This window comes from Oncorhynchus gorbuscha, linkage group LG20 (assembly GCF_021184085.1).
Source record: "Oncorhynchus gorbuscha isolate QuinsamMale2020 ecotype Even-year linkage group LG20, OgorEven_v1.0, whole genome shotgun sequence".
In the NCBI taxonomy this organism is placed as follows: domain Eukaryota; kingdom Metazoa; phylum Chordata; class Actinopteri; order Salmoniformes; family Salmonidae; genus Oncorhynchus; species Oncorhynchus gorbuscha.
Window position 1 is genome coordinate 39,946,649 of NC_060192.1, and position 15,125 is coordinate 39,961,773.

The 15,125-nt window shown below is 38.2% G+C and overlaps 1 protein-coding gene across 3 annotated transcripts in view; it reads left to right on the forward strand.

Annotated features, from left to right (window-relative positions):
• Nucleotides 1-15,125, forward strand: part of tiam1a (TIAM Rac1 associated GEF 1a) — a 219,818-nt gene that overhangs the window by 98,430 nt on the left and 106,263 nt on the right. For all 3 annotated transcript variants that reach the window (XR_006833819.1, XM_046316758.1, XM_046316759.1), the window contains exon 12: nucleotides 5,204-5,371. Coding sequence is in view for 2 of the 3 variants with exons in the window: in XM_046316758.1 (XP_046172714.1) it covers nucleotides 5,204-5,371 (168 nt within the window). In the remaining variant the exon portion in view is untranslated. The remainder of the gene's footprint in view (nucleotides 1-5,203; nucleotides 5,372-15,125) is intronic.

A 15,125-nucleotide genomic window follows, 5' to 3' on the forward strand; every position in this document is an offset into this window, starting at 1 on the left:
CTGTCTGTCTGTCTCTCTGTCTGTCTCTCTGTCTGTCTGTCTCTGTCCTCTGTCCTCTGTCTGTCTCCCTGTCCTGTCTCCCTCCCTCCCTCCCTCTCCCCCTCCCTCCCTCCCTCCCCCTCCCTCCCTCCCTCCCTCCCTCCCCCCTCTGTCTCCCTCCCTCTCTGTCTCCCTCCCTCTCTGTCTCTCTCTCTCTCTGTTTCTCTCTCTCTCCCTCTCTCTGCCTATCTCTGTCTCTCTCTTTGTCTCTCTGTGTGTGTGAGATACCCCATGTCTACGTGAGTGTGGGCTCCCCCATCTCTCTTTCTTTCACACACACACAGTTAAACAGAGGACCACAGAGGTAGACTGACACACTACCAGCGGACAGATGGAGATGGTACCGAGGGATGGGATGATGGATAAATGGAAAGGAGAGACAGACGGGATGGGAATTAGATAGATGAGGGATGGAGGGATGGAGGAACAAAGAGATAGGAGGGAAGTAAGAAGGATAGAGAGACAGAGAGAGAGAGAGAAGGAGAGGAGAGGAGAGAGAGAGAGGGGGTAGAGAGGAGAGAGAGAGAGAGAGAGAGAGAGACACACACACAGAGAGACAGAGAGAGACACACAGAGAGACAGAGAGAGACACACAGAGAGACAGAGACAGAGACAGAGAGAGACACACAGAGAGACACACAGAGAGACAGAGACAGAGAGAGAGACAGAGAGAGAGAGAGACAGAGACACACAGAGAGACAGAGACAGAGACACACAGAGAGACAGAGAGAGAGAGACACACACAGAGAGACAGAGACAGAGACACACAGAGAGACAGAGAGAGAGAGACACACACAGAGAGACAGAGCCAGAGACACACAGAGCACACAGAGACAGAGACAGAGAGAGAGAGAGAGAGAGAGAGAGAGAGAGAGAGAGAGAGAGAGAGAGAGAGAGAGAGAGAGAGAGAGAGAGAGAGAGAGAGAGAGAGAGACACAGAGAGACACAGAGAGACACAGAGAGACACAGAGAGACAGAGAGACACACAGAGAGACAGAGACAGAGAGAGAGAGAGAGAGAGAGAGAGAGAGAGAGAGAGAGAGAGAGAGAGAGAGAGAGAGAGAGAGAGAGAGAGAGACACAGAGAGACAGAGACAGGGACACACAGAGAGACAGAGAGAGAGAGACAGGATGGCAGGATGGCAGTCTTAGTGACAGGCAGGATGGCAGTCTTAGTGACAGGCAGGATGGCAGTCTTAGTGACAGGCAGAATGGCAGTCTTAGTGACAGGCAGGATGGCAGTCTTAGTGACAGGCAGAATGGCAGTCTTAGTGACAGGCAGGATGGCAGTCTTAGTGATTGGCAGGATGGCAGTCTTAGTGATAGGCAGGATGGCAGTCTGGCAGGATGGCAGTCTGGCAGACTGGCAGTCTTAGTGATTGGCAGGATGGCAGTCTTAGTGACAGGCAGGATGGCAGTCTTAGTGACAGGCAGGATGGCAGTCTGGCAGGATGGCAGTCTTAGTGATTGGCAGGATGGCAGTCTGGCAGGATGGCAGTCTGGCAGACTGGCAGTCTTAGTGATTGGCAGGATGGCAGTCTGGCAGGATGGCAGTCTTAGTGATTGGCAGGATGGCAGTCTGGCAGGATGGCAGTCTGGCAGACTGGCAGTCTTAGTGATTGGCAGGATGGCAGTCTGGCAGGATGGCAGTCTTAGTGATTGGCAGGATGGCAGGATGGCAGTCTGGCAGACTGGCAGTCTTAGTGATTGGCAGGATGGCAGTCTGGCAGGATGGCAGTCTTAGTGATTGGCAGGATGGCAGTCTGGCAGGATGGCAGTCTTAGTGATAGGCAGGATGGCAGTCTTAGTGATAGGCAGTCTGGCAGGATGGCAGTCTGGCAGGATGGCAGTCTGGCAGGATGGCAGTCTTAGTGATTGGCAGGATGGCAGTCTGGCAGGATGGCAGTCTGGCAGAATGGCAGTCTTAGTGATTGGCAGGATGGCAGTCTGGCAGGATGGCAGTCTGGCAGGATGGCAGTCTTAGTGATTGGCAGGATGGCAGTCTGGCAGGATGGCAGTCTTAGTGATTGGCAGGATGGCAGTCTGGCAGGATGGCAGTCTGGCAGGATGGCAGTCTTAGTGATTGGCAGTGGTGTAAAATACTTTACTACTTAAGTAGTTTTTGGTCTGTACTTTCATTTATAATTTATATTTATAACTTTTACTTTTACTCCACTGCATTCTGAAATACTGGAGTTATTAGCTGTGTATTAGACTGGAGTTATTAGCTGTGGAATTAACGTGTATTTGACTAAAGTTAATAGCTATATAATTAATGTTTATTAGAATGGAGTTATTAGCTGTGGAATTATTGTGTTTTCACTGTCTCTGAGCAAAATACGTTTGAATTGTGTAGAATACATAACATGGACTGCTGGTTGCTTGTTAAATTCCTTCTGTCATGATACTGTAAAAGTACTGTACTGTATGTACTAGTATATATGTTTTTTGGAATAGTATGGAGTATTTCAGACAATAGTATGGAGTATTTCAGATAATAGTATGGAGTATTTCAGGTAATAGTATAGAGTATCTCAGATAATAGTATAGAGTATTTCAGGTAATAGTATAGAGTATTTCAGGTAATAGTATAGTATTTAGTAATAGTATAGTATTTCAGGTAATAGTATAGAATATTTCAGGTAATAGTATGGAGTATTTCAGATAATAGTATAGAATATTTCAGGTAATAGTATAGAGTATTTCAGGTAATAGTATAGAGTATTTCAGGTAATAGTATAGAGTATTTCAGGTAATAGTATAGAGTATTTCAGGTAATAGTATGGAGTATTTCAGATAATAGTATAGAGTATTTCAGGTAATAGTATAGAGTATTTCAGGTAATAGTATAGAGTATTTCAGATAATAGTATAGTATTTCAGGTAATAGTAGTATTTCAGGTAATAGTATGGAGTATTTCAGGTAATAGTATAGAGTATTTCAGGTAATAGAGTATTTCAGGTAATACTATATATATATAGAGTATTTCAGGTAATAGTATGGAGTATTTCAGGTAATAGTATAGAGTATTTCAGGTAATAGTATAGAATATTTCAGGTAATAGTATGGAGTATTTCAGATAATAGTATAGAATATTTCAGGTAATAGTATAGAGTATTTCAGGTAATAGTATATATAGAGTATTTCAGATAATAGTATAGAGTATTTCAGGTAATAGTATAGAGTATTTCAGGTAATAGTATAGAGTATTTCAGGTAATAGTATAGAGTATTTCAGGTAATAGTATAGAGTATTTCAGGTAATAGTATAGAGTATTTCAGGTAATACTATATATAGAGTATTTCAGATAATAGTATAGAATATTTCAGGTAATAGTATAGAGTATTTCAGGTAATAGTATATATAGAGTATTTCAGATAATAGTATAGAGTATTTCAGGTAATAGTATAGAGTATTTCAGATAATAGTATAGAGTATTTCAGGTAATAGTATGGAGTATTTCAGGTAATAGTATGGAGTATTTCAGGTAATAGTATAGAGTATTTCAGATAATAGTATGGAGTATTTCAGATAATAGTATGGAGTATTTCAGGTAATAGTATAGAGTATTTCAGGTAATACTATATATAGAGTATTTCAGGTAATAGTATAGAGTATTTCAGATAATAGTATAGAGTATTTCAGGTAATAGTATGGAGTATTTCAGGTAATAGTATGAAGTATTTCAGGTAGTAGTATGGAGTATTTCAGGTAATAGTATGGAGTATTTCAGGTAATAGTATAGAGTATTTCAGGTAATAGTATAGAGTATTTCAGGAAGTAGTATAGAGTATTTCAGGTAATAGTATAGAGTATTTCAGGTAATAGTATATATAGAGTATCTCAGATAATAGTATAGAGTATTTCAGGTAATAGTATAGAGTATTTCAGGTAATAGTATAGAGTATTTCAGGTAATAGTATAGAGTATTTCAGGTAATACTATATATAGAGTATTTCAGATAATAGTATAGAGTATTTCAGGTAATAGTATGGAGTATTTCAGGTAATAGTATAGAGTATTTCAGGTAATAGTATAGAATATTTCAGGTAATAGTATGGAGTATTTCAGATAATAGTATAGAATATTTCAGGTAATAGTATAGAGTATTTCAGGTAATAGTATATATAGAGTATTTCAGATAATAGTATAGAGTATTTCAGGTAATAGTATAGAGTATTTCAGGTAATAGTATAGAGTATTTCAGGTAATAGTATAGAGTATTTCAGGTAATAGTATAGAGTATTTCAGGTAATAGTATAGAGTATTTCAGGTAATACTATATATAGAGTATTTCAGATAATAGTATAGAATATTTCAGGTAATAGTATAGAGTATTTCAGGTAATAGTATATATAGAGTATTTCAGATAATAGTATAGAGTATTTCAGGTAATAGTATAGAGTATTTCAGATAATAGTATAGAGTATTTCAGGTAATAGTATGGAGTATTTCAGGTAATAGTATGGAGTATTTCAGGTAATAGTATAGAGTATTTCAGGTAATAGTATAGAATATTTCAGGTAATAGTATGGAGTATTTCAGATAATAGTATGGAGTATTTCAGATAATAGTATGGAGTATTTCAGGTAATAGTATAGAGTATTTCAGGTAATACTATATATAGAGTATTTCAGGTAATAGTATAGAGTATTTCAGATAATAGTATAGAGTATTTCAGGTAATAGTATGGAGTATTTCAGGTAATAGTATGAAGTATTTCAGGTAGTAGTATGGAGTATTTCAGGTAATAGTATGGAGTATTTCAGGTAATAGTATAGAGTATTTCAGGTAATAGTATAGAGTATTTCAGGAAGTAGTATAGAGTATTTCAGGTAATAGTATAGAGTATTTCAGGTAATAGTATATATAGAGTATCTCAGATAATAGTATAGAGTATTTCAGGTAATAGTATAGAGTATTTCAGGTAATAGTATAGAGTATTTCAGGTAATAGTATAGAGTATTTCAGGGAATAGTATGGAGTATTTCAGGTAATAGTATGGAGTATTTCAGGTAATAGTATGGAGTATTTCAGGTAATAGTATAGAGTATTTCAGGTAATAGTATAGAGTATTTCAGGAAGTAGTATAGAGTATTTCAGCAATATTATTTATTTAGTTTGTTATCATTTTAATTCCCTTTCTCCTCCATTTCCATATCCAGAAGGAGGAGGCTTCATTGAAAATGATTCCCCAGGACAGCGTGGACAGTGAGATTTGGGTTCCTGACTACCTGGCCCCATCCTGGGTGTGTCTACCTAACGACCAGCCTGTGCTTGTCGTCATTCAACCAGGGGAGACTGCAGAAGATACCCTGGACGCTGTCTGCAAGGTGGGCTACTTAGATTACATAGATTATACATGTTACACACTACACCTAACAACCAGCTTGTACACAGTATCATCAGAGTTAATTTGAACACCAACTCAGAGTACATATGGTCCCAGTCTACAGAGTGTAAAAACTACTCTGATTATAGTGTTACATTATGATGAGTGTTAATGAAACTCAAATTAATACTGCATTAGACTTGACTGTTACTTCTATTCTAGGGTTAATCTAGAGAGAACTCCTATTACTGTTACTTCTATTCTAGGGTTAATCTAGAGAGAACTCCTATTACTGTTACTTCTATTCTAGTGTTAATCTAGAGAGAACTCCTATTACTGTTACTTCTATTCTAGTGTAAATCTAGAGAGAACTCCTATTACTGTTACTTCTATTCTAGTGTAAATCTAGAGAGAACTCCTATTACTGTTACTTCTATTCTAGGGTAAATCTAGAGTGTGTATATAGTGTGGGTATAGTCTAGTGTGTAAATAGTCTTATCATAGTGTGTATATGGTGTATATAGTGGGTATATGGTGTGTATATAGTGTGTGTATAGTCTAGTGTGTATATAGTGTGTATATGGTGTGTATATAGTGTGTGTATAGTCTAGCATGTATATAGTGTGTATATAGTGTGTATATAGTGTGTGTATAGTCTAGTGTGTATATAGTATGTATATAGTGTGTATATGGTGTATATATAGTGTATATATATAGTGTGTATATAGTCTAGGGGGTATATGGTGTGTATATAGTGTGTATATAGTATGTATATAGTGTGTATATAGTCTAGTGTGTATATGGTGTGTATATAGTGTGCATGTAGTGTATATAGTATGTATATAGTGTGTATATAGTCTAGTGTGTATATGATGTGTATATAATGTGTATATAGTGTATATAGTATGTATATAGTGTGTATATAGTCTAGTGTGTATATGATGTGTATATAGTGTGTATATAGTGTGTATATAGTGTGTATATTGTGTGTATATAGTGTGTATATTGTGTGTATATGGTGTGTATATGGTGTGTATATAGTGTGTATAGTGAGTATAGTGTGTATATGGTGTGTATATAGTGTGTATAGTGTGTATATAGTGTGTATATGGTGTGTATATAGTGTGTATAGTGTGTATAGTGTGTATATGGTGTGTATATAGTGTGTATAGTGTGTATATAGTGTGTATATGGTGTGTATATAGTCTAGGGTGTATATGGTGTGTATATAGTGTGTATATAGTATGTATATAGTGTGTATATAGTCTAGTCTGTCTATGGTGTGTATATAGTGTGTATGTAGTGTATATAGTATGTATATAGTGTGTATATAGTCTAGTGTGTATATGATGTGTATATAGTGTGTATATAGTGTGTATATAGTGTATATAGTATGTATATAGTGTGTATATAGTCTAGTGTGTACATGATGTGTATATAGTGTGTATATAGTGTGTATAGTGTGTATATGGTGTGTATATAGTGTGTATATAGTGTGTGTATAGTGTGTATATAGTGTGTATAGTGTGTATATAGTGTGTATAGTGTGTATATAGTGTGTATATAGTGTGTATATGGTGTGTATATAGTGTGTATATCGTGTGTATATAGTGTATATAGTGTGTATATGGTGTGTGTATATAGTGTGTATAGTGTGTATATAGTGTGTATATGGTGTGTATATAGTGTATATAGTGTGTATATATTGTGTATATAGTGTGTATATAGTGTGTATAGTGTGTATATAGTGTGTATAGTGTGTATATATGTGTATGGTGTGTATATGGTGTGTATATAGTGTGTATATAGTGTGTATATAGTGTGTATAGTGTGAATATGGTGTGTATATAGTGTGTATATCGTGTGTATAGTGTGTATATGGTGTGTATATCGTGTGTATAGTGTGTATATAGTGTGTATATAGTGTGTGTATATAGTGTGTATAGTGTGTATATAGTGTGTATAGTGTGTATATAGTGTGTATAGTGTGTATATAGTGTGTATAGTGTGTATATAGTGTGTATAGTGTGTATATAGTGTATATAGTGTGTATTTATTGTGTATATAGTGTGTATATGGTGTGTATATAGTGTGTATAGTGTGTATATAGTGTGTATAGTGTGTATATGATGTGTATATAGTGTGTATATAGTGTGTATATTGTGTGTATATAGTGTGTATATGGTGTGTATATAGTGTATATCATGTGTATAGTGTGTATAGTGTGTATATAGTGTGTATATAGTGTGTATATAGTGTGTATAGTGTGTATATATGTGTATGGTGTGTATATGGTGTGTATATGGTGTGTATATAGTCTGTATATATCGTGTGTATATATAGTGTGTATATAGTGTGTATATGGTGTGTATAGTGTGTATATAGTGTGTATGTGGTGTGTATATAGTGTGTATATTGTGTGTATAGTGTGTATATAGTGTGTATATGGTGTGTATATAGTGTGTATATGGTGTGTATATAGTGTGTATATAGTGTGTATATGGTGTGTATATAGTGTGTATATCGTGTGTATAGTGTGTATAGTGTGTATATAGTGTATATAGTGTGTATAGTGTGTATTTAGTGTGTATATGGTGTGTATATAGTGTATATAGTGTGTATATAGTGTGTATAGTGTGTATATAGTGTGTATATGGTGTGTATAGTGTGTATATAGTGTGTATAGTGTGTATATATGTGTATGGTGTGTATATGGTGTGTATATAGTGTGTATATAGTGTGTATATAGTGTGTATAGTGTGAATATGGTGTGTATATAGTGTGTATATCGTGTGTATAGTGTGTATATGGTGTGTATATCGTGTGTATAGTGTGTATATAGTGTGTATATAGTGTGTATATAGTGTGTATAGTGTGTATATAGTGTGTATAGTGTGTATATATGTGTATAGTGTGTATATAGTGTGTATAGTGTGTATATAGTGTGTATAGTGTGTATATAGTGTATATAGTGTGTATTTATTGTGTATATAGTGTGTATATGGTGTGTATATAGTGTGTATAGTGTGTATATAGTGTGTATAGTGTGTATATGATGTTTATAGTGTGTATATTTGTATATTGTGTGTATATAGTGTGTATATGGTGTGTATATAGTGTATATCATGTGTATAGTGTGTATAGTGTGTATATAGTGTGTATATAGTGTGTATATAGTGTGTATAGTGTGTATATATGTGTATGGTGTGTATATGGTGTGTATATGGTGTGTATATAGTCTGTATATATCGTGTGTATATATAGTGTGTATATAGTGTGTATATGGTGTGTATAGTGTGTATATAGTGTACTTCCTCAGTGTATGTGGTGTGTATATAGTGTGTATATTGTGTGTATAGTGTGTATATAGTGTGTATATGGTGTGTATATAGTGTGTATATGGGTGTATATAGTGTGTATATCGTGTGTATAGTGTGTATAGTGTGTATATAGTGTGTATAGTGTGTATATAGTGTATATAGTGTGTATAGTGTGTATTTAGTGTGTATATGGTGTGTATATAGTGTATATAGTGTGTATATAGTGTGTATAGTGTGTATATAGTGTGTATATGGTGTGTATATAGTGTATATAGTGTGTATATTGTGTGTATATAGTGTGTATAGTGTGTATATAGTGTGTATAGTGTGTATATATGTGTATGGTGTGTATATAGTGTGTATATAGTGTGTATATAGTGTGTATAGTGTGTATATATGTGTATGGTGTGTATATGGTGTGTATATGGTGTGTATATAGTGTGTATATAGTGTGTATATAGTCTGTATATATAGTGTGTATATGGTGTGTATATAGTGTGTATATAGTGTGTATATAGTGTGTATATAGTGTGTATATAGTCTGTATATATAGTGTGTATATGGTGTATATGGTGTGTATAGTGTGTATAGTGTGTATATAGTGTATAGAGTGTGTGTATAGTGTATATAGTGTATATAGTGTATAGTGTGTATATAGTGTATATAGTGTATAGGCTGTATATAGTGTATATAGTGTGTGTATAGTGTGTGTATAGTGTGTATATAGTGTATAGTGTGTATATAGTGTGTGTATAGTGTGTGTATAGTGTGTATATAGTGTGTGTATAATGTATATAGTGTATAGTGTGTATATAGTGTGTATAGTAAGTGCAAAATATGGTCAACTCACATTGTCTGTGTAACCATTTAATCAACTATTCAGTCTTATTTATCAGTCTGATGGCTATTTACCAGTCTGATGGCTATTTATCAGTCTGATGGCTATTTAGCAGTCTGATGGCTATTTATCAGTCTGATGGCTATTTAGCAGTCTGATGGCTATTTAGCAGTCTGATGGCTATTTAGCAGTCTGATGGCTATTTATCAGTCTGATGGCTATTTAGCAGTCTTATGGCTATTTATCAGTCTGATGGCCATTTATCAGTCTGATGGCTATTTAGCAGTCTGATGGCTATTTAGCAGTCTGATGGCTATTTATCAGCTGTTTGGCTTGTGGGTAGAAGGTGTCTCGAAGCCTGTTGTTCCAAGAGCCTATGTTCTGGTGTTGTTTGCCGGACAGTAGTGAACTGGCTTGGGTGGCTGAAGTTCTGACAATTTTTAAGGCCTTCCTCTGACAGATTACAGACTGGGATTATAGACTGGGACAAGGAGAGATTGAAAATGTTTGTGACGACACCTACCAGCTGGTGTGCGCATGCTCTGAGAGCGAGATTACACAGTCATCCAGAACAACAGGGGTTTTAATACAAGACTCTGTATTGTTTTCTTTGAAGCATAACTATAATCAATCAATCAAATCAATCAATGTAGGTGCAAAAAACACAGATATTAAAAACAATCCTAAAAAATCTACCTGCAGTAGAGCATGTTGGGAAATATAATAATGATGGGTGTGGCCTCCCAAGTGGCGCAACGGTCTAAGGCACTGTATCGCAGTGTGTCACTGCAGACCCGGGTTCGATCCCAGGCTGTGTTGCAGCGGGCCGTGACCGGGAGACCAATGAGGCAGCGCACAATTGGCCCATGAGAGTTTTCCGGCCGGGATGTCCTTGTCCCATCGCGCTCTAGCGACTCCTTGTGGTGCGCTGGGCGCATGCATGCTGACTTGGCCTTCAAGGACATTCAGAGACTTGTCCTGAAGCCACTCCTGCATTGTCTTGGCTGATTGCTTAGGGTCGTTGTCTGGGGTGAACCTTCACCCCAGTCTGAGGTCTTGAGCGCTCTGGAGCAGGTTCTCATCAAGGATCTCTCTGTACTTTGCTCCGTTCATCTTTCCCTCAATCCAGACAAGTTTCCCAGTTCCTGCCACTGAAAAACATCCCCACAGCATGATGCTGCCACCACCATGCTTCATCGTAGGGATTGTGCCATGTTTCCACCAGACGTGATGCTTGGCATTCAGGCCAAAGAGTTCAGTCTTGGTTTCATCAGACCAGAGAATCTTGTTTCTCATGTTCTGAGAGACTTTAGGTGCCTTTTGGCAAACTCCAAGCGGGCTGACCTTTTACTGAGGAGTGGCTTCCGTCTGGCCACTCTACTATAAAGGCCTGATTGGTAGAGTGCTGCAGAGATAGTTGTCCTTCTGGAAGGTTCTCCCATCTCCACAGATGATACTCTGGACTTCTGTCAGTGACCATCAGGTTCTTGGTCACCTCCCTGACCAAGGCCCTTCTCCCCAGATTGCTCAGTTTGGCATCCAGGTCTAGGAAGAGTCTTGATGGTGCCAAACTTCTTCCATTTCAGAATGATGGAGTCCACTTTGTCAGTGACCATCAGGTTCTTGGTCACCTCCCTGACCAAGACGTGGGGTACTTTCTGCAGAAATGTTTTGGTACCCTTCCCCAGATCTGTGCCTTGACACAATCGTGTCTCGGAGCTCTACGAATAATTCCTTCGACCTCATGGCTTGTTTTTTGATCTGACATGCACTGCCAACTGTGTGACCTTATATAGACAGGTGTGTGCCTTTCCAAATCATGTCCAGTCTCTTTAATTTACCACAGGTGGACTCCCATCAAGTTGTAGAAACATCTCAATGTTAACACAATGAGCCTGAGCTCAATTTAGAGTCTCATAACAAAGGGTCTGTATATTTATGTAAATAAGGTATTTCTGTTTTTAATTTGTTTTAAATAAGTTAGCTAATATTTAACTTGTTTTTTTTACTAACTAAATGTGGTAAAAGTCTAGGGGTTCTGAATAATTTTGTTGTTCATAGATATGTATATATTTTACAAAGTTAACATTTTTCTTCCACTTTCACATTACTGATTATTTTGGGTAGATTGTTTGTAACAACACATGTGGAGACAGAAACACATGTGGAGACAGAAACACATGTGGAGACAGAAACACACGTGGAGACAGAAACACATGTGGAGACAGAAACACACGTGGAGACAGAAACACATGTGGAGACAGAAACACATGTAGAAACACATGTGAAGACAGAAACACATGTAGAAACACATGTGGAGACAGAAACACATGTGGAGACAGAAACGCATGTGGAGACAGAAACACATGTAGAAACACATGTAGAGACAGAAACACATGTGGAGACAGAAACACATGTGGAGACAGAAACACACGTGGAGACAGAAACACATGTGGAGACAGAAACACATGTGGAGACAGAAACACATGTGGAGACAGAAACACATGTAGAAACACATGTGGAGACAGAAACACATGTGGAGACAGAAACACATGTGGAGACAGAAACACACGTGGAGACAGAAACACACGTGGAGACAGAAACACACGTGGAGACAGAAACACATGTGGAGACAGAAACACACGTGGAGACAGAAACACACGTGGAGACAGAAACACATGTGGAGACACATGTGGAGACAGAAACACATGTGGAGACAGAAACACATGTGGAGACACATGTGGAGACAGAAACACATGTGGAGACAGAAACACACGTGGAGACAGAAACACACGTGGAGACAGAAACACATGTGGAGACACATGTGGAGACAGAAACACATGTGGAGACAGAAACACATGTGGAGACAGAAACACATGTGGAGACACATGTGGAGACAGAAACACACGTGGAGACAGAAACACACGTGGAGACAGAAACACATGTGGAGACAGAAACACATGTGGAGACAGAAACACATGTGGAGACAGAAACACACGTGGAGACAGAAACACATGTGGAGACAGAAACACATGTGGAGACAGAAACACATGTAGAAACACACGTGGAGACAGAAACACATGTGGAGACAGAAACACATGTGGAGACAGAAACACACATGGAGACAGAAACACACGTGGAGACAGATACACACGTGGAGACAGATACACATGTGGAGACAGAGACACACGTGGAGACAGAAACACATGTGGAGACAGAAACACACGTGGAGACAGAAACACATGTGGAGAATACGCGTGGAGACAGAAACACATGTGGAGACAGAAACGTGTGTGAAAACGTTCTGTCCCTCTTTTCAACCGTGACATCTGGAACCAAGCTCTCATAACCTCAATCTTATCCAGGGTTTCAATCTCAGCAGCTTCAATATTAACATGAATTGGCTCTGGTGTCTTTGCAAATTAATGTCTCTCTCTCTCTCTCTGTCACTGTTTCTCTCTGTCTCTGTTTTTCTCTCTCTCTCACTCTCTCTCTCTCTGTCTCACACTCTCTCTCTCTCTCTCCCTCTCTCTCTCTCTCTCTCTCTCTCTCTCTCTCTCTCTCTCTCTCTCTCTCTCTCTCTCTCTCTCACTCTCTCTCTCTCTCTCTCTCTCTCTCTCTGTCTCTCTCTCTCTCTGTCTCTCTCTCTCTCTCTCTCTCTCTCTCTCTCTCTCTCTCTCTCTCTCTCTCTCTCTCTCTCTCTCTCTTTCTCTCAATTCAATTCAAAGGGCTTTATTGTCATGGGAAACATGTGTTAACATTGCCAAGGCAAGTGAGGTAGATAATATATCAAGTGAAATAAACAAAAAAAATTAACAGTAAACATTACACATACAGAAGTTTCATAACAATAAAGACATTACAAATGTCATATTATATATACAGTGTTTTAACAATGTACAAATGATAAAGGACACAAGATAAAATAAATAAGCATAAATATGGGTTGTATTTACAATGGTGTGTTCTTCACTGGTTGCCCTTTTCTCGTGGCAACAGGTCACAAATCTTGCTGCTGTGATGGCACACTGTGGAATTTCACCCAGTAAATTGGATTTATTTTCGAAATCTTTGTGGATCTGTGTAATCTGGGGGAAATATGTCTCTCTAATATGGTCATACATTGGGCAGGAGGTTAGGAAGTGCAGCTCAGTTTCCACCTCATTTTGTGGGCAGTGTGCACATAGCCTGTCTTCTCTTGAGAGCCATGTCTGCCTACGACGGCCTTTCTCAATAGCAAGGCTATGCTCACTGAGTCTGTACATAGTCAAAGCTTTCCTTAATTTTGGGTCAGTCACAGTGGTCAGGTATTCTGCCGCTGTGTACTCTCTGTGTAGGGCCAAATAGCATTCTAGTTTGCTCTTTTGTTAATTCTTTCCAATGTGTCAAGTAATTATCTTTTTGTTTTCTCATGATTTGGTTGGGTCGAATTGTGCTGCTGTCCCGGGGCTCTGTATGGTGTGTTTTTGTTTGTGAACAGAAGCCCAGGACCAGCTAGCTTAGGGGACTCTTCTCCAGGTTCATCTCTCTGTAGGTGATGGCCTTTGTTGTGGAAGGTTTGGGAATCACTTCCTTTTAGGTGGTTATAGAATTTAACGGCTCTTTTCTGGATTTTGATAATTAGTGGGTATCGGCCTAATTCTGCTCTGCATGCTTTATTTGGTGTTCTACGTTGTACACAGAGGATAGTTTTGCCGAATTCTGCGTGCATAGTCTCAATTTGGTGTTTGTCCCATTTTGTGAAGTCTTGGTTGGTGAGTGGACCCCAGACCTCACAACCATAAAGGGCAATGGGCTCTATGACTGATTCAAGTATTTTTAGCCAAATCCTAATTGGTATGTTGAAATTTATGTTCCTTTTGATGGCATAGAATGCCCTTCTTGCCTTGTCTCTCAGATCGTTCACAGCTTTGTGGAAGTTACCTGTGGCGCTGATGTTTAGGCCAAGGTATGTATAGTTTTTTGTATGCTCTAGGGCAACAGTGTCTAGATGGAATTTGTATTTGTGGTCCTGGTGACTGGACCTTTTTTGGAACACCATTATTTTGGTCTTACTGAGATTTACTGTCAGGGCCCAGGTCTGACAGAATCTGTGCATAAGATCTAGGTGCTGCTGTAGGCCCTCCTTGGTTGGTGACAGAAGCACCAGATCATCAGCAAACAGCAGACATTTGACTTCGGATTCTAGTAGGGTGAGGCAGGGTGCTGCAGACTTTTCTAGTTCCCACGCCAATTCGTTGATATATATGTTGAAGAGGGTGGGGCTTAAGCTGCATCCCTGTCTAACCCCACGACCCTGTGTGAAGAAATGTGTGTGTTTTTTGCCAATTTTAACCACACACTTGTTGTTTGTGTACATGGATTTTATAATGTCGTATGTTTTACCCCCAACACCACTTTCCATCAGTTTGTATAGCAGACCCTCATGCCAAATTTGTCCTGTAACTCATTCAATGTAATTGGAGAATCCAGTGGGTTCTGGTAGTCTTAAATAGTTGATTCTAAGATCTGTATTTGATCATGTATATGTTATAGAGCCAAACAGATTAGAGAAGTGGTTTACCCATACATCTCCATTTTGGTCTCCCTCTGTCTCT